The 24,380-nt window shown below is 33.1% G+C and overlaps 4 protein-coding genes and 1 pseudogene across 6 annotated transcripts; 3 read left to right on the plus strand and 2 right to left on the minus strand.

The window, feature by feature from the left end:
* Positions 1 to 1,544: 1,544 nt before the first annotated feature.
* On the plus strand, positions 1,545 to 8,935 carry LOC120160602. The gene is made up of 6 exons (XM_039170979.1): positions 1,545 to 1,604; positions 1,677 to 1,790; positions 8,167 to 8,342; positions 8,429 to 8,496; positions 8,563 to 8,582; positions 8,668 to 8,935. Exons 1-6 carry the CDS (start codon positions 1,545 to 1,547, stop codon positions 8,845 to 8,847), a joined length of 618 nt encoding a protein of 205 aa, XP_039026910.1. The 3' UTR covers positions 8,848 to 8,935.
* A 3,192-nt stretch (positions 8,936 to 12,127) lies between these two features.
* Positions 12,128 to 13,425, minus strand: LOC120160763 (basic leucine zipper 61-like). The gene is made up of 4 exons (XM_039171115.1): positions 12,819 to 13,425; positions 12,651 to 12,741; positions 12,430 to 12,556; positions 12,128 to 12,339 (listed from the first exon to the last, which is right to left on the minus strand). Exons 1-4 carry the CDS (start codon positions 13,304 to 13,306, stop codon positions 12,170 to 12,172), a joined length of 876 nt encoding a protein of 291 aa, XP_039027046.1. The 5' UTR covers positions 13,307 to 13,425; the 3' UTR covers positions 12,128 to 12,169.
* A 3,397-nt stretch (positions 13,426 to 16,822) lies between these two features.
* On the plus strand, positions 16,823 to 18,727 carry LOC120160764 (ras-related protein RABA1f-like). Its single transcript, XM_039171116.1, has 2 exons — positions 16,823 to 17,223; positions 18,225 to 18,727. Exons 1-2 carry the CDS (start codon positions 17,003 to 17,005, stop codon positions 18,655 to 18,657), a joined length of 654 nt encoding a protein of 217 aa, XP_039027047.1. The 5' UTR covers positions 16,823 to 17,002; the 3' UTR covers positions 18,658 to 18,727.
* Positions 18,728 to 19,563: 836 nt separating this feature from the next.
* Positions 19,564 to 20,536, plus strand: LOC120160603 (annotated as a pseudogene).
* Positions 20,537 to 20,553: 17 nt separating this feature from the next.
* LOC120160753 (probable E3 ubiquitin-protein ligase ZFP1) lies at positions 20,554 to 24,318 on the minus strand. 3 transcript variants are annotated; one of them, XM_039171103.1, is made up of 7 exons: positions 24,166 to 24,292; positions 23,950 to 24,008; positions 22,038 to 22,869; positions 21,566 to 21,927; positions 21,315 to 21,416; positions 21,054 to 21,221; positions 20,790 to 20,927 (listed from the first exon to the last, which is right to left on the minus strand). In XM_039171103.1, exons 3-7 carry the CDS (start codon positions 22,831 to 22,833, stop codon positions 20,796 to 20,798), a joined length of 1,560 nt encoding a protein of 519 aa, XP_039027034.1. In that variant the 5' UTR covers positions 22,834 to 22,869; positions 23,950 to 24,008; positions 24,166 to 24,292; the 3' UTR covers positions 20,790 to 20,795. The 3 variants fall into 3 exon arrangements, with proteins under 3 accessions (XP_039027036.1, XP_039027034.1, XP_039027035.1); XM_039171104.1 differs by lacking the exon at positions 23,950 to 24,008 and having other exon boundaries at positions 24,166 to 24,318; XM_039171105.1 differs by lacking the exons at positions 23,950 to 24,008; positions 24,166 to 24,292 and having other exon boundaries at positions 20,554 to 20,927; positions 22,038 to 22,833.
* Between the last annotated feature and the right edge of the window lie 62 nt (positions 24,319 to 24,380).

Here is a 24,380-nt window from a genome sequence, read left to right on the forward strand (position 1 = left end):
CTCACACTTGTCAATTTTCTATAAATTATAGAGAAAAAAGCCCAAAACTACATGGAAACAAATAAAAAGGTATTATTTTATTTTAAAAAAAGGAAAGAATTTTAGTGATAGATGCCCTAAATGGGGAGGGGGACCTTAACATTTTTGAGCATGTAACAAAACCTTGGCATGTTATATGACAAAGAAGCATGCTGTCATCCATGAAATTAAGGGACATAATGGCTTTGCATTTGGAAATGGGTTTTATTGAAAGACAAACAATTTTGCTTTCTTTGCGATACAAGTATATAAATAATAATTTATATTTAATCCATATTTTTTTTATTAATTTAACTGTATTTATTAATTATAAGTAAAAAATTAAGAGGAATGAGGATAATACTCAAACTAAATTTAAATAGATAAAAAATTCGACATAATCTGATCAAATCTGTATTTATTCTTAATCATACTACATCATAATATAGTTTCTTTGTCTCATAATTTGTATCTCATATTAACTATGCACATTAGCGGAGCACGTGAGGGTCAAGACTAACCCCACAATTATTTTTGTAATTGTTAATTAATATTGAAAATATATATTTTTTAAAAATAAATAAAGAAAAATTTATCAAACCCTCTCAATTAAAAAAAATCATTTATGGAGTTATCTCTAAAAAGTGTTTGATATATTTATTTTAATAGGTGTAAAAAGAGTGAGACATTAAAGAGTAAAAAGATAAATACAATATAACTTTTGTTGTTTATTGAATTTTATAATAAGACATTGCATGCATGTGTTAATGTCTTAAGGAATAAAAATGAGGGTCCCATAATTAGGTCTGAAAGTTGCGAAGCCAGCAAGAGATAACCCCAAACTGAAACGGAGCTAAGGTGACATTGCCAAGTAGCATTGGAACTTACCTTCTTTTAGAACTCTGAAAGCATAATTTGACAGACACAAACAAAAAAATACAAGAAAAGCTGAAAGAGTGGCTCTAGAAATGGAAACAGGAAGAGTTGGAGCCAGGATAAGGGCAAAAATTAAAGAAATATGTATACACACACGCATTCACATATACTAATCTAAAGATATGCATTGAATTTCAATATATATATATATACATGCTTAATCTCTTGACTCCCAGTAACTGTCTAAATCTCTTTGTTTATGTAAACAGCAACATGCATGAAACTTAACCATGATTTCTGGTGAAAACTAGCAGTGGAAACTATGGTTCAAGAAGATCAAACAACCAACAGTGGTAAATCTTCCAAGAAGCAAAGGCCTAAAGAAGTACCCCAAAGAGGGCTCGGTGTAGCGCAGCTTGAGAAGATAAGGTTAGAAGAACAACAGAAGAAAGATCCCGTCTGTAGGTCACCTTCATCTGTTGCCTGTAATGGAAACGCTGGTGCTGCTGTTCCATTGACAAGTGTTGATGGTTATAGATTTTGGGGTTCTTGTGAATTCAAAGTTGAAAATGAGTGTTTTGGTTGGATCCTGCAGGTTGGGATTTTAGGACGAATTTGGAAATTGAACCAGTTTGGCCATTGGCTGGTTGATGCCGAGGGGACGACAACCTTTCCCACAGCATCTACAGCAACGGTCTTCTTCTTCAATGGTTAGAATTACGTTGATTGTTGGTGTTGTTAATAAAGATTAGGGTGAATTAGTGGTGTGTTTTTTTATGCAGGTGAATTTGTCATCAAAAACTTCATCATCAACATCTGTAATGAATTTTCAGATGAAGCCCCCTTCAAACCAAAGCTATTATACAAATTTTAAACCTTTCTTGCCTGGAGAGAAGGTATACATACGTACGTACATACATACATACATACATACATACATACATACATACATACATACATACATACATACATACATACATACATACATACATACATACATACATACATACATACATACATACATACATACATACATACATACATACATACATACATACATACATACATACATACATACATACATACACATACATACATACATACATACATACATACTACATACATACATACATACATACACATACATACATACATACATACATACATACATACATACATACATACATACATACATACATACATACATACATACATACATACTACATACATACATACATACACATACATACATACATACATACATACATACATACATACATACATACAACATACATACATACATACATACATACATACATACATACATACATACATACATACATACATACATACATACATACATACATACATACATACATACATACATACATACATACATACATACATACATACATACATACATACATACATACATACGTACATACACATACATACGTATATACATACATACATACATACATACGTACATACATACATACGTACATACATACATATACATACATACATACATACATACATACATACATACATATACATACGTACGTACGTACGTACGTACGTACTACATACATACATACGTACGTACGTACGTACATACATACATACATACATACATACAGACAACATACATACATACATACATACATACATACATACATACATACATACACATACATACATACTACATACATACATACATACATACATACATACATACATACATACATACATACATACATACATACATACATACATACATACATACATACGTACATACATACATACATACACATACATACGTACATACGTACGTACGTACATACATACATACATACATACATACATACATACATACATATATACATACGTAATACATACATACATACTAGACATACATACATACATACATACATACAACGTACATACATACATACATACATACATACATACATACATACATACATACATACATACATACATACATATATACGTACATACATACATACATACATACGTACATACGTACCTACATACATACATACGTACCTACATACATACATACATATATACATACATACATACACATACATATACGTATACGTATACATACATACATACATACATACATACATACATACATACATACATACATACATACATACATACATACATACATACATACATACATACATACATACATACATACATACATACATACATACATACATACATATGCATGCATACATATTTACATATAGGGATGGATGCAAGGAATAGGTAAGAGGGGCCATTGTCCTGGTTTAACTGTATTTTAAGCCATCAATAATTTTGAAAGTATTGAAATTAAGTTTTTTTTCCCTCTTAAATTTTTTTTGGTTTAATTATTTTAGGATTCTTTCTGTTTTAAAATTAAAGAAGTTAAGTTTTAACACTTAACCTTTTTATTTTATTATTTTTTAAAACTATTCAATTTTAAAATTAGTGAAATTAAATCTTTGCTCTCTTAGGTGCTGTTTGTTTTTGCAGAGGTAAAAGGTCTGCAGTCTGCGGACCACATCTGCAAGCATCTGCAGCAGAAGATGTGGACCAAAAGTCTGCAGTCTGCAAGAGGAAGACTGTTTGTTTTTTAACGTCTGCAGACTGTTAAAATAAACTGAAATATAAATAAATTGTTTTTTTAACTTAAAAGAGTTTTGCAATACTGAAATTTAAATAATTTTAGTTTTACAATATTGAAATTTAAATAATCCATACAACTACAATAATTCAATCCATATTTTGCATTAATTGCTCAGCAATTTCATCTCGTAGCTGAGTCATATATTCTCGATCCGCTGCAGAACCATGTCCTTCAGGCTCGTCTTCATCATCAGCAACACGCACATTGGTATTTTGAAACGTCACATTGGGTTGATCATATTCATTAAAGAACTCATCGCTGAAACCCTCTTTTCTTATAAAATTATGAATTACGAAACATGAAATGGTAATGTTTCTTTGAGTAAGCAACGGAAATGGTGCCATCCTTTTTAATATCGGGAATCGTGCTTTCAAGACACTGAAAGCACGCTCAATGATGTTTCGAAGCTTTGCATGTGCATGATTAAATTTTTCTTTATTAGTCAATGCACGCCTGTGACAGAAATCTCCAAGCCAATACCTCACATTACGATATGGAGCCATAAATCCTCGAATGTGTGCATATGCGGCATCACAAAGATAATATTTGTCTGTAAATATATAAATAATCAGTTATTATTTAAACTAAGATGAAAATATTTAAAAAAACTATAAACGTACCAGGTGGTGGAAACGGGAATGGTGCATCTGGATCTGCTAATGCTTCTGATAATATTCTAGCATCATGTGCTACCCCTTCCCAACCGACCACAATAAACGTAAAAATCATGTTGAAGTCACAAATTGCGTATATGTTTTGATAACAATCCCCTTTTCCCCTTCCTTTATATAAATCTTGTTTATTAGCAGGGACAACAACATGTATCAGAGTTCCATCAAGTGCACCAACCGCTCCTTTAAAAACTTGTCGTAGTCTCTTATTATGTCCCGTAATGTTTGGATTCGGATTAAAAGAGGTTGGTACTATCATATCTTTTGCAAAAAGCATCATTTTATCCAACACTTCATAAAAAAAATTATGAATTGTTTGCTTTGAGTGTTGAAATCTACGCTTGATAATCACGTATCGTTGATTATGACCGATCATCATAAAAAACATAGCCATTTTTTCCTCAACCGATATGTGTTTACTATCTTTTAACGAGTAATTTACTCTAAAAAGTGTGCATAGTCGGACAAATGATTCACGAGACATGCGCAGTACTTCAACGCATTGTCTAGGATTACCTTGCAATAACTCTAATGTGTATTGATGTCCAGACATTGCCGAATCATTGTCTCGCATTCGTTTCGTACCTCTCTTCCAACAAAAGCGGAGATAAAAGTACATAAGAATTATGAGTAGTAATTTTGTATCGTAATCCATAATGAACCTGTTAAAATGTCAACACTTGTTAATAAAATAAACAAGATAAATATAATTTTAATACAAACCATATAATATTTCTAACATAGACTACAAACCATATAATGTTTTGAACATCGACAAACCATATAATATTTCTAACATAAACCACAAACCATATAATGTTTTGAACATCAACAAACCATATAATATTTCTAACATAGACCACAAACCATATAATATTTCTTACATAATCAAAAAGACCAAACAATGTTTCCCTACTTTAATAATCCTAAACTTATAGCAGTCATCTTGATCCACCCCTTTAATACCTCAGGAACAGCCGGCAACGTCATCCATGCATCTCTCATAGGCATGGACAATCCAAAAATGTGAAAAGCTGCTAAGAATAGAGGATCCATTGGGTCTAAGTTACAAAGCTTCAACTTCTCATAGCATTCAGCACTTGTTGGCTCATCCTTGTTTTTAACAATATGTTGTAAAGCTTTTTGCATATCAACTGCTATATCATCAAAAGTGACAACTGTCTTATCACTCAAGGATTTTGAGGTTTTAGCCCTTTTGTTAGGCCTATCAAAAGTAGGGGATGACTTAGGAGGTGGATCAACTGATGCACTAAGAGGTGGATCAGCTGAGGTATTGGGAGCTGGCTCAGAAGGAGGCTCATGGGAAGTGCCATCAACATCTTCAGAGTCAATAAAAGAGTTGTTTGTAAGCAACAGTGGTTGAACATGATGACAAGAAGATGATCCAACCCCTGATATTGTTTGGGTTGAGGTCCACTTGCAATTACCAATGGCACTATTGCCATCAAATAATGCTACACAAAGTTCTGGAAAAGGCAAAAGGGTTGTCTTCAACGAAGCAGCCTTTGGATATCCCTAAACCCAAAATAATAAAAACTAGTATAAGAATACTTAAGAACTTCATACCTAAATGTTTGAAAATATATATAAAACATACCTTCCTAAATTCTTCCCATTCCTCGTTCGTTAAGGTGAAAGTGTTGGTTTGAGGGTTGTATAGGTTGCCGGTTTTGTTTTTCAGATACACCCATCCTATGTATTTTGCTTTTAGATTGTCGTAGGCATTTTTCATTTGTTTTTGACTCAACTCCATACTAAACCTTTCCTTAAGGATTCTTCCTAATTTAATCCATGACTCCTTATGCAAATTCAATCCTTTCCTTCCAACATTGTTTATTTCTTCGATACAAGTTTCCAATAAGCATTTTAAATGCTCATTGGACCATTGTTGCTTCTCTCCCATGTCTATACACACAAATCAGCATACACATCAAATACATAACATCAAACAGCAAATTCATAACATACAAACAACAAATTCATAACATACATACATATACAAACAACAAATACAATATATACATACATATATATATATATAAATCAACATATATATATATAATAGCCTAGTTTAAACTTTTGTGAACCTTATCCATGATTTACTAATTTGTTACTAATTATGTTTTAATTCATCCATATTTGGTATAGATTATTATATTAATTCAATTTAGAAAGTTACAAAAATGTTATTAAATTTATCGAACTATTATTCATGTCTTGAGTAAATAAATGCATCAGCCTACAGTAGAAATAAATAAAAGAATCTTATAAGGTTAAAAAGGTTTCTTACCAATATAAATGATTCAGTTAGTATGAGCTTTGTTTACAACATTGTATTAGACTAAACTATCAACTCAAGGTAGAAAAAGAAATGGAAAACTTTGCAGATGCCGATATGGGTACTTGCTAACTCGGGGCCGGAAGTTAATTGACTAGGTTGAGTATCGATCGGGAAATAAAAAGCTGTTCAATTATTTCATTCAAGGAAACTCTCTGAAATTTTCTGGGAAAAGGCGTTTTAAGACAAAGAAGAAGAGCTTGAACTGGTAAACTCTCTCTCTATGTATAATATTGGTCAATTGTTTCTTTGGATTTCTTGAATTTCCTTGAGATTACTTCAACTATTCAACATGTTGGCATGGTGTAAATTTCTCTGTTAAATGGTTATGAAAGCGAAATATTAATTATTAACAGTTCTAGGGGAAAAAATTTACTCTTGAACTGAGAGTAATCAGTGACATTTTGATTCTCATAATTTGGTTTAAATCTCTGGGTTTTTAACTCTAGTCCTGGTAACTCTATCTCACTCGGAAGAATACTACTAAGGATCACTTTGCTTGGCATTATTAATTGAAGTTATGCATATCAGATTGTTTTGGTTAATCTTCTTTATGGGGATAAATTTCAGTAACAATGGTGACCAGAACAGTTGATCTTCGATCCGATACTGTCACAACAAATTCATAACATACATACATATACAAACAACAAATACAATATATACATACATATATATGTAAATCAACAAAAATCGATGGTCTTGAAGCAGCAAAAACAAATAGCAAAGAAGTACTAATTTGTTAACAAGAGAGTCTCAGGAGGGTCTCAAAGCAGCAAAAACAAACATCAACATACACAAATCAGCATACACAGTAAATCATACCTGTGGTAGATGGCCGGTGACAAGGGGGAACATCGATAGAGGTCTGCAGCGAGGGGGGAACAACGATCGTGTGGGAAACAAGGAAAGGAGAAGCGGCGCAGAGAAGGGTTTTTTTAGGAGGAAAACTGCAGACAATGGGTTGAATATTGGGAGTGAATGGCTAAACAAAATAGGTTGAATATTGGGAGTGAATAGCCGTTGAAGCAGTCGATCCAGCATCCCTAATCTGGTTTTTGTTTATTTGAAGACGTTAGGCCACGTCTGCGCCGCGTAGACCATGCGCAGACGTTAGAAGAGCTTTTGTCTTCTAAAAAACAAACGGTCTGTGAAGCCCAATGTCAGCGCGTGGTCTGCACAGCGCAGACATAAGAGCTTTGCAGACCTTACACAGTAAAAACAAACACCACCTTAATTTTATTGTTTAATTATATTTAAGATATTATTCGCTTCGATGTTAAACAATTTAACTCTGTCATTGTTCAATCTTGATTTCATCCCTAACATACGTATATACATACATGAATACATGCATTTGAGCCATTGAAAAAAATTTAGTTTTAAATTTCTCTTTCCATTAATTTAGAGATCAATAAAGAATTAGGTTTTATTTCTTTTTCTTGTGTTTTTTAGATAAAAAAATTCTTAGATATGCAGCATTCTCTTATTTTTTAGGCCTTGATATCATCATGTAACAATAACATGCTTTATTGTTGTAGGTAATTGGCATGAAGAGACCATACCCTTTCTCCCTGGACAATTCTCCAGGACAATTCCCTTTTCACACAAAATATTATCCTCCCATTGTTAATTCCAACAATGGGAAATTTGAAGCCACTTCAAGTACTAGCAAAGCTACCACATTCAATTCCGATTCCGGCACCTCGAATTCCAGGTTCCATTTTTACTTTTCATCCTTGTAACATCACAAACTTCAAAGTTGAAGATTCAAACCCGAACCTTTTTTCGATCTTTTCCCAGGGAAGGGCCTTCAAATGGGGTTTTTGCTAGAGGTTTTCTTACGTTAGCTCCTCCAACAACTACATCAATGTGTTCAACCTAGAAATCCAAGCATCCTCAATCGAATTCGATCCCTTACGAATTGCCAGACCTCGATTTATTGGCTTATCATCAAGTGAGAAAATCTCCCATTTTCATTAATTTTATGCTTATTGGACCATATTTTGCATATATAAAACCTTGTGTGTGTGTATTTGAAGGCAAGCTTTGAAGATTCGATTATGAAACAAGGTGGCAGTGGATTATATATGCAGCGACCTTACTATAGCGTCTTTCCACCACCTGCAATGGCGAAAATTGAACAAGCAAGTGCAGCAACAATGGCTAATTGTAAAAGGGTTGAAGTTGCTGAACATATTGATCTCCATTTAAAGCTATAAAATTCATGTACATTTGAGTGAAATAAGCTCTTGTTTTGTATCATAATGGTTTTTTTTTCAATGAAAAAAATATCGAGTATTCGAGGAATAAGTGATCCAAGTTTGAATAATTTTATTTACATGTGTACCTCTGTTTAATTCTTAAAAAAAAAGTAGCAACGAAGAATTATAAATTAATCTAAAAAATAATGAAAAGATTAATTTGAATATTCCACTAGAATAGAAAGGTCGTTTTAGAAATTAAATCTAAAAATCATTCTACATAAGCTATATAGCTTAATACCAACTTCAGTCCCTCTACTTATAAAAATTCAAAAAATATGCGTGAATTATAAATCAAATTATTATTATTATTATTTGCATTTGGTTGGTGAATGAGTCAAAGAATTTTATTTTTGAATTAATCACTGGTATGCGATCTATTGATCGACTAATTCAGATTGGGTACTACAGAGACGAATGCGACCTTCATTATATAAGTTGCAGAATGGTGACATCTAGGAGGGTCCACATCGGATTGTATAGAAAAATAAGAGACTCATATTACCATATACAACATCATATTTTTTATACAGTAATAATATAATAAATTGATTAAATTATTGTTTAATGAAGCGAAACCCTAATGCTATAGAAATATGAATTAATGGTGCTTTCTATATTTTATTTATTTTTAATGTGCATTAAACTAATGTTTGAAGAATAAGATAGTATTAATATTAAATGACTTGGATATTGAGTTTGAAATGGATAATGATTGATTTTTAATATATAAGTTATTATTGAATATTAAGTTGGGTCGACCCATGTCGCACACCTGGTTTCTGTGAGTGAGTCTCCAGGTAAGAATTTCCTACATACATAAGGACTCTAACTTGAAATCTTACTTAAGCGATATCAAACTGCTTACCACTTGAACCAAATATGTTGGTTATAGTTCATCTATTTTAGAAATTAAACTTTGAATTTTAAATTCTATATCTTAAAGGAGACCTTTAAACCCTAAAATAGATAGATTTGTGTAAACTCAACACAATTGTGTGCCAAATAAATTCCTTTGTTGAAATGCATGCATGTGGATGGTTATAGACAATTGAGATTATCGTGTATACTATTTCTCTTTTTTATGAACCTATATGATTAATTATTCATTAACTATGCTTGTTATCCCAATTCCAAGTATGATGATAAATTGGACTATTATATAACTTAATGCAAAAATAAAAAATGAATAAATGATTTAAACTAAAAAGTAATTTAATTAGAATATATAACATATTTTTGTAGAAAATTTTTATATCAATATTGTGACTAATATAAAAGATAATAATTTTTATAAAAACAATAATATATCTTTATATCATATTGTCTAAAACCTCAAACGAAAATATGAAATCATATAAAAAATAATATAACCATCGGCACAAGAAATTATAGTTTTAGTAAAACACAAATTTATATATTACGTAGAATATTAAGCCTTTTTCCCTTTGTTGTGGCAACCATTAGGTTTGTTCAGAAAAATTCGTAACTGTTAACCGTAGCTGTTAACCGGTGTAATCGTTACGTTTAATAGATTAATTATTAGAACCGTTAATGTTAAATTGTTTCTATTAATTGAACCGTTAAAAATAATGATTAATAGTTAAGGTTAAGATTACATTTACAATTACGAATTTTGATAAACGTTGATTAATCTTGAATCAATTAAATTTATAATTATATTGGGAGATGTGCATACTTACACTTGTGTAATTATGTGTTAAGTGCTACATTTTTTATTTTATTTTATTCACTTACAAGTTACACCGATGTAAGTAGGGTTGTAAATGAGACGAGCCAGATTGCGAGTTACTCGAGATTGACTCGACCAAAACTCGATAAATACTCGACTCGAAAAGCTCACGAGCTACTTGAAAAAAATAATATATTCAAATTTTATTTAAAATAAATAAATTATTAATAATGTTAATATTTATGTATTTATTTAAAAAAATAAAATATAAATAAATTTAAGATTCAGATTCAAGTTTGAGTTTGAGCTTTAATCGAGTTCAGTTTAAGAAATTTTTTTATTTCGAGCTTCGGTTCATTGTTTCAAATTCCAATCGAGCTTGAAAATTTTAGGCTCACAAGTTTTCGAGCCGGATCGAGCTCTATTTCAGAGTTTTCGAGTCGAGTCGAGCTCAACAATACTCGAGCTCGACTCATCTCATTTACAACCCTAGGTGTAAGTATGTATTAAGTGCTATACTTTTTTGTAGTATGTATTAAGAAATTTTAGAATGTTTATATTATGTTATTTTTGAAAAATAATTGTAATAGATTAACAATAGGTTAATCTGTAACTGAATCGTTAATAAAAATTAATCATTTTTTAACAATTAAATTACAATTAGAAAAATTTCATAACATTCTATGTACAGTCCTAGCGAACATAGCAAGTTGTTGGGCCCTTTTCTCACTGCACTGCACATTTCAACAATGGTTTAGACCATATTGTGCATATAAGCTAGATAGCATGAGAAGTAGGTGGACTGGTTGTTCCATATAATTTTTTTTTATATTTTTATATTTTTAATAATATATTTTTATCTTTTAAAATTTATAAACTTATATTTTTATAAAATTTTATAAATTTATTCCTCGACGTTAGATACTAAGTATGTCTCTCTATAAAGATTGTAGTTTAGGGTTTAAAATTGATTGCTCTCTTTTAAGAGTAGGAATATATATGTTTTGGTTCGTTTTAAAAAAAATAAATTCCTTTTTTATTTTTAAATCAATTCATTTCGATTATCTATATTTTATATTAAATTTAAATTTAGATATTTTATTTTACAAATTTTATAATAATATTAAAATACTAACAAAACCAAGAACAAAATAAAAATAATGAAAAAGAAATCAACCATTATTTTATGTACTCTGATAAACATTCAGACATATCCACCATTATTTCTGACAACACTAACTAATTACAAAAGTTAAATTAAATTATTTTCATCATAATAATTTTTTTTTTTAAAAAAAAGAGATCAATACCCCAAACAAAACCCACACAATAATACGAATTAATTAATTTAAAAATGAAAAAGAATTAAATTGTCACGCTCTTATCTTAGAGCTCCACGTGTCCCTTTCTTTTTGCCCTTCAATTTATTTTGTTGTCTTAAAGGGACCCCTACATTAATAGAAAAACAGCAATTGGGAAACACAACATGAAAAAATAAATAGCCCCCCAAGGCCCAATGTTAGATAGCTTTATTGCATTATTTTAATTTTAGTTTTGCACGAGATCTTCTCACTGTCATATCCTTGATCAACTCATAAGCCGTTCTTCGTTCTCCGGCGGCTGCGACGGTTGTTTTTGTGGTGGTGCATGGTGGTTGTCATTGTTGTTGTCATTGTTGTTCATTTTCTTGAGGCTTTGTTGTTGCTGATAGACTTGTCTTAGTCTCTCAATTTCCTTCTTCAATGCTTCTTGATGAGCTGAAATTTTAATGCAAAAAGGTAAATTTAAGCAATTAAGATAAAGAATTAATGATACTAATTAATTATATAATTAAGAAACAATGTTACCATCTTTGAAGATCTTGTCTTGAGCCAAAGCTGCAATTCTTTGCTTCAAAGCACTATTGTCAACATTGAGAATCAGTCTTTGATGATCCAAGAATGCAACCCTTGGTGATAATGCTGATACTTCACTCTTCATTTTTATAAATTAATCAAGAAAAAGTATCAAAATTTGTTTATTTAAAAAAAGAATATAAATATGGATAATATCTTAGTCTAATTTGCACCTGTAATGTACTGACGCTCCTTTCAAGCTCTGAAATATATTGCAGCTTTCTCACTCTTGATCTTTGTGCTGATTGCCGGTTTGCCAGAATTCTGTTCATTGTGCACGAAAGGTTTAAAAATGGTGGGGGGAACAATGGGGTTTGATTATTTTTCTTTGTTTCTTTTACCTCTTAACCCTCTTCGGATCAACGATGGTATCGCCATTAGAGTTTGATGGAGGCTGAGCAGCTTGTGGTTCAGCTTCGCATGAGCTCTCCACCTCTGCCGGTTCATTCTTGGGCTGTTGTAGATCCAGGGACGGCACCGGTTTCTCATCATTGTTGCTGTTTTGATCCGACGTCGATGATGATACGGTCGGGACAGAAGCCATGGTGACGGCGACGTCGTCGGAGAACATAGACATGAGCTGCTCGTCATCGAGGCTCATCATGGCATTGTTATTATTGTTGGAGTACCTACAATCTTCCACTAATGGTTGCTCGAGGAAAGCAATGGAGTCGCTGATGAAACGACGGTGAGCCCCGCGGCGTGCCGACGAGAAGTTGAGGAACTCGTCCACCCATGAAGACTGGTGGTGGTGGTGGTTTGAGCCATCCACGAAGTAATTGTGCCAATTTTGGGTCATGTTGGGTACTTTCGGAGGTAATTGTGCCATCCTAAAACCAATGTCACAAACACCAAACTCAAAATACAAAACACAAAGCAAAATAAATCATAAAAATCACTAAAACCAAAGCTAATCTTAATCAACAACAACTAATCAACTAACTATACACCCAACACAAAATCTTTACAAAAAAAAAACTAAACAAAAAGAAAGTATGAAAAGATGACACTTATAAGAAAGAGAAAGGATCCAACCCCAAAGACAAACATCATATGAGAAAGTGATATTTAAGGCAATGATGTACCTTAGAATGATCAACAATGGGGGGATAAGGGTTGTTTTATTAGTTTATGTCTTAGGGGGAGGCGGGTCACATGGGGGAGATTAGGGACAGCTAGCAACAGCTGGGGGCTTTTTCCCAATGGGAAAGTCGCAGTGTGAGTTAATTAACTGGTGGAATCAGCACCACCACGTGCCGATGTGACCCCTTCCATTGCCATCAACCATATTCAATATTATTTTACGTACACAAACATTATCTATTAACTTTTTCCAACATAAGGTATATGCATTTGTGTATTATATGCCCCCTTTTTATATTTTGAGGAGGCTTACACATCCACTAACTACTTGATATTCTTTTTCGTGGATTCTACACATATACCACTTGCCCACGTATTTTCGGTTAAATTATATTTGTTTTCCTTATGCTTTGAGTAAGTTATAAGTTTTATCTTTTAAATATTTAAATTTATTTATTAGTCCCCTTCAACTTATGTATGTTTTGTTGATTTTTGTTTCATTGAATAATAGGTTTATATGTAGGGATGGGCATGGGTCGGGTTGGGTCGAGTTTTTGATCCATCCGACCCGACCCAAGAACAAGGAATCCTCCACCTGAGACCCGACCCAAACTCGACCAAAACAAGATTTCATTCGATCTGATATATAACTTAAAAAACCGACCCTACCCAAGATAATAAAAAAATATTATTTTTATTCAATAGAAACAGTGACTTAATTGAAAAAAATAATATATAGATGGCTATTATTGAAATTATTCCTAAATATATAAGGTAAATTTTTTTTTCGGGTCGGGTATTTTTCACCTTAAACCCGACCTGACCCGAACATCACATTAAAAAAACCCGTCACGACCCAACCCGAACCTGAATTTTTAAAAAAAGTGACCCGATCGGGTCGAAACCCGTCGGGTTCGGACCCATGCCCATCCCTATTTATATGTTTCTTAAATATTAGAATTGTAGATATGATCATTTGGGATAATAATTTTTGAAACATAATATTTTGACATTGATACATAAGAGTTTGGAAGGCCTTTTGAACATCAACATTGTATGTTAAGTTTAAAAACCTAGATGATCGATATTGGCGTTTTTAGGAGGTCTCTCATATCAACATACCTACCATCTCTAAGTTATTAAGTGGTTTAAATCCTTTTAATAATTTTAATCGTTATAGAATTATCATCCTCAATATAATTGATACTTTACCTCCTAAAGTAATGTCTAATAATTATTCAATAATTAAATTATCTGTATTAATTTTTATTTTGACTTTTTTTTGTTGTTGTTGTCCTCTCATTTCTAAGGTTTCGCTTTGACTAATCTGGACCGACCCACGTCGCACACCTGGTTTTGGTGGGTGAGTCTCCTAGCAGAAATTTTCTGCATACATAAGGACTCGAACTCGAGACCTTGCTAAAGCGATATCAAGTTGCTTATCACTTGAACCAACTACTGTTGGTTTATGATTAGATCGAATAGTCAATGTGACATCTTTAATTCGATTTACGATTAGATCGAATAGGAGATGTTACACGTATTTTTAGATGTAAGTGTATTGTTGTGGTGGTATTAAATTTGAAGAGAATCTACCCATTACATAAGGCGAGATTCGAATATGGAATCTCAAAAGATCTTATGATCCCAACCTTGTCATTAAATTAAGACCTTGTTCAGAGGCAAATCTAGTGTGTTTGACAAGGGCCAAGCCCCCTATATTCTATAAAATTCCATTTTGGTCTTTAAAACAAAATTATAGAAAAGGATAAATTGAATTTGCCCCATAAATTCTTCAAATATTCACTTTAGTCCTTAAAATGAATATCTAAAAATAATAATAAATGGAAAGAATATATATCATTAGTCCATCTTAGAAAGTTAACAATTTAATTAAGCTCTTTTAGTCCATTGATTAAATGGAATATTTTCATCTTTTGACCTGTCTTAAAAATTAATAATTCAATTAAAGCTCTCTAACACAAAATTTTTTAACTTTGACCGTCCAAAATATTATAATTTTATCTTGATCCTCGACATAAATTTTCTAACTTCGTCGATGATCTCGTCCACGATATAAGTGTATTATGAAGTATGCATATTTACATATATAGAAAAATAGTAATGTATAGTGTGATGTATATAGTGGGAAGATATAGGGAGTTTGGGGTAAGGGGATGAGCTGTGAAAGAAAGTGAACTTGTAAGAATCATGCCCTTCCTTCTTCATCGTGTGAACTGTTTTTAAGGGCCCCTACCTTTTCCCTTTGCTTTGTCTCCAAATCAGACTCACATGGACTCTAATGTGACCCTTATTGTTTATTTATTTATCCACCCCCTCCCCAAGCTTCTTGGTACCTTCCATCATCTCACCTTGGCATTTATGATTAGCTTTTTTCCAAAATAATATTTTAATGTGACCTCAATATAGTATTTATCTTGTTCTTAAATCTAAATAAAATTTACGTACAACGTTATTCAAATTCAGATCACTTGAATTTAAATTTACATAAACATATAGACCACGATACTCGAACCCTAATCATCAAAGAAGAATAGAATTCTCTTTAACTCTATAATCATTCCAAAAGTTTTAAATATTAAAATTAATAAATAATTAAGAAAAGTAAAAGTCTAGGACCAGCTGGCTTGAATCAAATGATTAATAGTAGTTGTAACATGGCAGTTAAATGCATACATGGTAACATTATTATAACAAGAAAAAATTAAGGGTAAATCATGCATTTAGTACTTAAAATATTAGTTTTTGTTTATTTTAGTATCTAAACTTTAATTTTTTTAAGATTATACCTAAAATTCAGTTTTTATTTTATTTCAGTATCTCATTGTTAGAAACTTAATATGTATAGTATCCAAACTATCATTTTTTATCCATTTTAATACTTAAACTTTTATTTTTTTAAAAAAAAAACTTAAGTACGATTTAGGTACTAAACGTGTTTTGACACCTAAACTTTTAATTTTTTCAACACTTAAGTATTGATATTAAAAATGAAACAAAAATTAAACTTTATACGTGATTTAAAAAAATGAAAATTTAGACGTTAAAACAGATCAAAAATGGTAGTTTAAGTACTAAATACCATATTTTTTTCTGCTTATTACAGTTGAAATCTTCTGCCGAATTAAATATATTTTTTCGGGGGGGGGGGGGGAATTAAAGATTTCACATAGTGCATTTTCGGGCTTTTGATCAAAACCCGTTAGATTCGGGTCAATCAACCTATCCAATTTTTTGACCTGACCCGAGCCGACATTTGCCCCTTCCACACTCTAAGTCTCTAACCCACTTTTTTTCTCCATGTCTTTTTGCAATTTCAAAATCTCTCTCTGACTCCACTGATCTCCGTCACCAGGAAATTTTCTTCATAAATTCTATTCCTTTTTTTTTAAATCCCAAAGAACCGACTCTGTGACCCGAAATGGCGGCGTATAGAGCAGATGACGATTACGATTATTTGTTCAAACTAGTATTGATCGGAGACTCGGGTGTTGGGAAATCGAATTTGTTGTCGAGATTTTCGAGAAACGAGTTTAACCTCGAGTCAAAGTCCACAATAGGAGTAGAATTTGCAACCCGAAGTATTCGGGTCGATGATAAGGTTATCAAGGCACAGATTTGGGACACTGCTGGGCAAGAAAGGTAGATCTTTTATAACTTTTTTATTTTGCATTACAATTATTTCATAAAGATGAAGTATTTGGTATTTTGGAGCTGTTTAGTAGCTGAGGAAACGTAGGAAAATTAGATTCAAGTAGTTCTTAACAATTTTGCTTCTTGTCTGTTTTTGTAAGTGTTTTATGGGGGAATTTTTTTAGTGATTTGAGGAAAAGAAGGTTCTTTTAGACTACAGGATTGGTTTAGTGAAGTTTAAGTCTTGGGATTTCCTTTGTTTGGGCTGTTTGGTTACTTAGAAAATGTGGGAGCAAACCCCATTCAGATTTTTCCTTTAATGTTAAAGCATGTGGATTTCGATTGATGTTATTTGGTGAAAAGTTGGTATTTTTTTCTCTGGGATTCCTGTATTGATCTAAATGTCACGGTCTGAAGAAGATTTTTGAAGAGGATTTCATTTGTACATCCAATGAACTGTTCAACTTTTAAAAGTATGTTGGTCTCGAATTCCATATGTTAACCTTGTTATGTCGTGAAGATCCTTTAGATGTCTAAAATTGAAGACATTCTTTTACCTGTAAACTTCGATGTTTGGATTTGTATCGAAACATCTTTAAACGTCTTCGGAGGGCATGTTTTCTTCTATGCTTTAACTCTGTCCATCGTGCACAAGTCTATACGAAGGCTTGTCTTGTTACTCGGATGTTCTGCAAATAGTTGCCCAGATTTTTTCTTAGTGATATTTTCCCAGGAGAGTGAGGTTCCATGAAAATTTTATTTGTATATAAGCTTTAGATGTCCCTGATTTGTAGATTGAGAAACCTAAGGCATTGAGAACTCGTGGAGCATGAAATGAACATTCTGCGTTGTCTTTCCTTGAAGTCGAATGTTAGGGTGCCGGATGGACGAGGTGTTATTGCTATAAAAAGGAGATATAAATTACTTTCTACCATTGCTGGAGGGGTCAAAGCATGATATGTTCCATTAGCCTTTTAAGAGTTGTTTTCTCCTTATATTTCTTTTTTCAGATACCGGGCGATTACAAGTGCATACTACCGAGGAGCCGTTGGTGCGTTGCTCGTCTATGACGTCACACGACACATCACGTTTGAGAATGTTGAGAGATGGTTGAAGGAACTACGAAATCACACGGATTCCAATATCGTGATTATGCTTGTCGGTAACAAGGCAGACCTACAACACCTGCGTGCTGTTTCCATGGAAGACCCCAAAGCCTTTGCCGAGAAAGAAAATACGTACTTTATGGAGACATCTGCCCTCGAGTCCCTGAACGTAGAGAATGCATTCAGCGAAGTGCTGACTCAGATCTACCATGTCGTAAGTCGAAAAGCACTTGAAGTAGGGGATGATCCTGCAGCATTGCCTAAGGGACAAACCGTCAAGGTCGGAACCAAAGACGATGTTTCAGCCGTCAAGAAACTCGGCTGCTGTTCGGATTAATTGTTATATGACTTCGAGTGTTGAAAAGTTTCCTCAAACTTTGATCTCATCAAGCAAAAAACTTTCCTCATTGTACTATTATCCTTAAATCTTTAGATCGTGACAAGTGAATTTAATCTTATATTTAATCAACATAAAAGAAATAATTTTAGACCGTGACAAGTGAATTTAATCTTTGCTCAGAATTAAGCAATTAATTGAGGGGTTGAAGTTAAACTTGCTCAGACTGATAAAGAAATGTTTTTACCGAGTTCCTGATAAAGTTTTAAAATGTACAGATTATCCTAGTCGATAAAAAATCAAATTAATATTTTAATTTCTAAAATTAATATGATTTTATCATAAATTTATAAAATACCCTTAAAATCTAAATTATTCTCAAAAACAAAATAAATTATTTGATAATTAATTATTGAGTTAATTAAAGTTTTATTAGATTCAAATATTAAACAAGTAAACTATCGAATCTAATTTTTCATACTTTAAACTTAAATTTATTTTTTTAAATAGTTTAAGGTGATTATAAAGTAATATCTATTTAGAATCTTTTATAACCATTAACAATGCACGTACACTCATAAATATAATTGTACCGAGGATTTCGAAGGAGAACAATATTTCTTTTAACAACTTTAGGCCATTCAACGGGAACACTTTAAACTTAAAATTTAGTATAATTTATATGCTTAGTATTTAAATTATTATTTTTATTCCTTTTTCGTACTCAAATTTTATTTCTTTTTAAAACCATACTTTACATTTATTTTGTATTTCAATTCGATACCCTACCGTTAAAAAATTAACAAAATTACTGACATAATATTTTTTTTAATTTTTAAATGATGTGATATTACATTTTTTTTCCCTTTTTAAAACCATACCTAACGTTATTTTGTATTTCATGTCGATGGCGTACAACACTAAGATAGTAGCAAAAGAAACGACTGCAGAAGAGGCGTCTGAGATGCCTGTTGGTTACCCTTCTTCCACCGTTAGATTCAAAGCTGATGAGGCTCCTATAGTGCTGTTTAAGACTGGATTTCGGGAGTGGATTGACGTTTTACGAAAGGATAAGGACTACTGTTGTAGAAAGTGATGTTATTGCCTTCAGGACTTGTTATGAAATCGAGGGACCATTTTGTGATTATGTTGCTAAAGGATTTGGAAAGCCTGTTTTGTTAACAGGGCCTTGCTTGCCTGAAACGAAGACCTCAATGCTTGATGAGAAATGGGTTAATTGGCTGAGTCGGTTCGAGTCAGGATCCGTTGTGTTTTGCTCATTTGGAAGCCAGAATCAGTTGCTGAAAGACGAGTTCCAAGAGTTGGTTCTTGGGTTTGAGTTAAGTGGGTTGCCATTTCTTGTAGCTTTAAAGCCACCGGAAGGATGTTCGACGGTTGAAGAGGGGCTGCCGGACGGGTTTCAAGAGAGGGTTAAAGTAAGAGGATTGGTCTATGGTGGTTGGGTTCAACAAGAGCTGTTATTACACCACCCAAACATCGGGTGTTTTGTGAACCACTGTGGGTATGGAACAATGTGGGAGTTTCTACTTAGTGACTGTCAAATCGTGTTGATTCCTGAAATTGCAGATCAAATTCTGAACACGAGGTTGATGGTGAATGAACTTAAGATCGGTGTTGAAGTTGAGAGAGGTAAAAGCAAGCCATCGAGTTTGTGATGGACAAGGACAATGAAACTGCTAATATGTTGAAGGCAAGTCATGCTAAGCTGAAGCAAACACCTTCTTACAGAGATCATCAAGAAGAATATATCAACGATTTCATCCAAGCACTCAAGATCTTGTCAAAAAATCGAATCTTAAAGTTCCAGAACAAAATGGATAAATCCAATGTAGAATCCAAGCTATGTTCTTTAATGTAGAATCCTAGTTCTGTTTTGGCAATGAACAATTATGGCTAAGAGTTAATATTGTAGCATGTGATTGCATAATGGAAGTCTGTACAAATGTTGATAATTACAGAGCCAACAAATAAATGATTGCCTGTTAGATATCCGAAAGTTCATTTTACAAAATACTCGCAAATATCGATTTATGGTTTAAACAGACCATCAACCATTTTATGTAGTTTACTACTTTTTGTTGGATAAAAGTCACCCCCATGCTTTGTACATCCTTGGATTATGTGGCTAATGCCTCCAATTTGCATATCGGGCATACGTTCTTCACCAGGAGCCACTTTCTTAAGCAACTTGCGTGATACTCGTGCCCGCAATCAAGAGTTCCAATTTTCTCTTCATTCTTATAATCCTCCTGCACAATTACAAGAAAGGAAATGGCATATGTTAGGAGTGAATGACCACACCGTGATGAATAAACTGTGCTTCAAGCTGTTCGACAATGAATAAAGTGAGTGAAGCTGTCAGATCTCTCAATTACCTGGCAAATTGTACAAAATTCAGGTTCCTGGTCAACAGGTGCCACTTCTTCCAGGTTAATATTCGTTGCAAATGTCGAATATGATCTTGTTTTCAACTTATTTCGGATGGTTTCATCTGAAAAACCAGTGTTAACATTGCCAATCCGCTCTCCCAGAGCGAGCAACTCCTGTGGTCATTTGGAAAGTCCAAAGAATTGGTCGGTAAAAATAAAGCCTTATAACATGCAAGACAAGACAACCTTTAATGGGATTCATCGTACCTCGTAAGACATGTCCTCTATATCCAAGCGCATATCTCTGTGATGATCAATAAGATTCCCAACTTCTTCATAAAATTCTGGGAATTCAAGCACAGCAACTCCCTGCAGCAAGTCAAATAAAAGACATCAGCTTGTATATAAAACCAAAAAAGTGTCTGACCATATACGAATTTCTTTATCCTAGTTTCAGAAAAGAAAACAAATGCAAAATGAACAGAGACAGCATTGCAGAAATGAAAAACAATACTTACATCAGGTGGGAGAACTCTCAGGTGAGGGAGATTGCGGTGTCTCAGAGATGTCTCAGGTAAAGCACCACTTTCCCTACGAGGATGATATATCCTAAAGCCAGTAGGTGGAACTGGTCCCAAATGCCTACGCCCAACTGCCAAACCATCCTGTAAGGGGTTCATGGTGCTCTGTGAGGCATAACTCGCAGAAAAGCAATAAGGAACAGCTGGTACTTGCGGATGGACATTGATGCTGTGGCCTCTTGCTCCTTCGATAGGTGGTGCAGGATGATGGAAGTTCGGGTTCCGAAGGTCAAGAGGAGAATGTGAGAAATTTGTGGAACTTCTATGCCTAGTCTCCATAGGTCCACCAACATTGCTAACTGTACAGAAACAAGTCAAAGGCAATCAATTTAAAGGTAACACATATTCCTACACTATCTCATTTACATCAACGTTGCTTTAAATAAATATCTATATTTAGATAAAGTACCATGCATATAAGGAACACCAGGAGCCTGACTCCAAGCTGAGGCACCTCCATCTGTCATAGTTGGAGGAAAAGGTTGACCCAAGTAGTTTCCTTGAAAATATTGGTTGGCATTTTGCATCAAAACAGGATCCACTGCAGTTGCCCCTAATCTGTTCCTCGCACTCCTTTGAGATCCCACTTCTCTAATTTGTGGAGGGCCATTTCCCCAATGGTGAGACATAGCGAAGGATGCAGCATCCACCGTGCCAACCCCATCAGGATTCCTAGTATTTAATGGAGTAATTGAGGAACTAGAGCTTGACGAGGCATTAAAATGCTGAAAATTTCCAGGGATTCCTTCAGAATTCTTTGTCTTATACAAGCCCCTAACATTATCCATGAAGTGGCAATTCCTTGCATATTCATCTGCAGACACTCCACTGGGACTGTAGTTGCTGGAAGATGGCATCTGATCCGTGATTCCATGATTTATAGGAATACTGGATGATGTAGCCGCATACGGAACATAATAGTTGGATGCACTTCCAATACCAAGATCAAGATTTGGGGAATGGTGATGATGCTGAACACCAGGGTACTGGGGAAAAGCATAGAACATACCGTTGTCATAATGCTCGGGTAAGTGATGCCTATCAAGGTTAGTTGTGCCTCCTGGAGCAGTGATGGGCATCTGAATATCAGGTGATGGGTAGTTTGTTACGCCACTAAAAAAGATGCAGGGTTCAGGATGCAGATGCCCCTGACCTTGTTGATCCATTTCTAAATCAATAGGGCATAGCATATTTCTTTGGCCCATGCTGTTCCAATAAACTGTTGTTGCAATTTGTTGCAGCTTCAGAATGAAAAGAACAAAGAGAAAAACTCAGCTGGGTTCCAAACGATAAACCATATAATTATTCAACCAATATACAAAGAAAACATAAAAACACCGGTAAACCTATAACTTTTGAAAATCAAAAAGGAACGTGAGGAAATGAAACTTTAGCCCATATTCAACCTAAACCAGAAAAATGAGAAATATTTCCTTTATCCAACTTGATAGCTGACATGCAACACATGCATGCAGAGCATTGCTAGCAAATAATGCCTTCTAATCTATTTATTTGGCATTTTGTAACACATGCTCCTAGTTAACCAGAACCATAAAGCATATGACTCAACCGACACAGAAAATAAAAAAACATATAAAGAACATCAACAAATACACTTTTGGTTATTACATATTACATCAGCTTAACATATCTAGAAAAAGATCGCCAAAAGCAAGTAAAAAGTATTTTTCGATTCAAAAATATTAAATTCCATGGAAACAAGCATTCCCTTAAAACAAAAATGGTTTTTGACCTTTCCCCGGCTCTCAGAGTTCCAAATGTGATTTTCCCATACATACTATCATAAATCTCTTTCCTCAAATCATCAAAAACAAAAACAATAAAAGAAATAACTCATCACTATGATCAAAATAATTACAGATCATCAAAAACTTTCAATAAACAGATTTTTCTATATGAAGTTACGAGGGGAAATTTCAAACATTTTCTCCCCTGTATAAATATATTGAAGTTGTTCATTTAAAAAAAAATCGTAATTATTGATAAAATTTTCTAAAAGAAAAAAAAGAAACAAAATTATTTTCAACTTTTGGTTCACAATTATCCCCGATCCTAAAGAGAACCCAACAAATCATCTTTACAAACTTCTCCTTTGATTAGAACCTCTAAGAAACCAAAAAAAAATTAAAGAAAATAGACAAATTCAAAAATACATACATGAATTGCCAAAAATTGTCAAATTGTTGAATACCCAATATTCAGAAAACAATTATCAACCAAGATTCTTTAACGGCATGCAAATTCAAAACGTAAAGAAAATAAAAATAAAGAAACTATGGGTCGGTTTGACTTTGCCGTACCTTATAATCATCAACAAAATCACACCCAGAAAGAGAACACCTGCGTATGTTAAAGCAACCTAGAAATAACGGGGGAGGGGGAAGAAAAGTTTAACGCTTTGTTAATCGAAACCGTGATAATCAAAATTCAGGCAATGTGGAACCCTAAGAATTCAATGATTCCCGTACAATAAATAAAAAACTGACAAAATAAAAATTAAAAACAGAGAGACTAACCGAATTGAAGCAAAATTAGGGGGAAAGAAACAACGGGCGATCGAGAGAACTGAAAAACTTAATATTTATTTGGAACAAATAAAAAGAGAGAAAAGAAAATAAAAATAAACAAAGATTGAGAAAGAGACGAAGACATATTTCTGCTTTTATAAACAAAGTTGTTTTCCTTTAATTTTATAAGATTATTTTTAACCACGAAAGTAAAATCTTTGTAA

The sequence above is a fragment of the Hibiscus syriacus genome, unplaced genomic scaffold (assembly GCF_006381635.1).
Source record: "Hibiscus syriacus cultivar Baekdansim isolate YM2019G1 unplaced genomic scaffold, ASM638163v2 tig00111392_pilon, whole genome shotgun sequence".
Lineage (NCBI taxonomy): Eukaryota > Viridiplantae > Streptophyta > Magnoliopsida > Malvales > Malvaceae > Hibiscus > Hibiscus syriacus.

Bases quoted from the DNA above. Each gene is read 5' to 3' on its own strand.
- LOC120160763 (XM_039171115.1), bottom strand. From the start codon at position 13,306: ATGGCACAATTACCTCCGAAAGTACCCAACATGACCCAAAATTGGCAC. The intron at 12,742-12,818 runs GTAAAAGAAACA...CACAATGAACAG, and splicing joins GATCCGAAGAGGGTTAAGAG to AATTCTGGCAAACCGGCAAT. The intron at 12,557-12,650 runs GTGCAAATTAGA...ATAAAAATGAAG, and splicing joins GGAGCGTCAGTACATTACAG to AGTGAAGTATCAGCATTATC.
- LOC120160753 (XM_039171105.1), bottom strand. From the start codon at position 22,833: ATGGGCCAAAGAAATATGCTATGCCCTATTGATTTAGAAATGGATCAA. The intron at 21,222-21,314 runs GTACGATGAATC...AAATGACCACAG, and splicing joins TAGAGGACATGTCTTACGAG to GAGTTGCTCGCTCTGGGAGA. The intron at 20,928-21,053 runs GTAATTGAGAGA...GTAATTGTGCAG, and splicing joins AATTTTGTACAATTTGCCAG to GAGGATTATAAGAATGAAGA.
- LOC120160764 (XM_039171116.1), top strand. From the start codon at position 17,003: ATGGCGGCGTATAGAGCAGATGACGATTACGATTATTTGTTCAAACTA. The intron at 17,224-18,224 runs GTAGATCTTTTA...TTCTTTTTTCAG, and splicing joins GACACTGCTGGGCAAGAAAG to ATACCGGGCGATTACAAGTG.
- LOC120160602 (XM_039170979.1), top strand. From the start codon at position 1,545: ATGCCGAGGGGACGACAACCTTTCCCACAGCATCTACAGCAACGGTCT. The intron at 1,791-8,166 runs GTATACATACGT...TTATTGTTGTAG, and splicing joins CTTTCTTGCCTGGAGAGAAG to GTAATTGGCATGAAGAGACC. The intron at 8,343-8,428 runs GTTCCATTTTTA...ATCTTTTCCCAG, and splicing joins TCCGGCACCTCGAATTCCAG to GGAAGGGCCTTCAAATGGGG.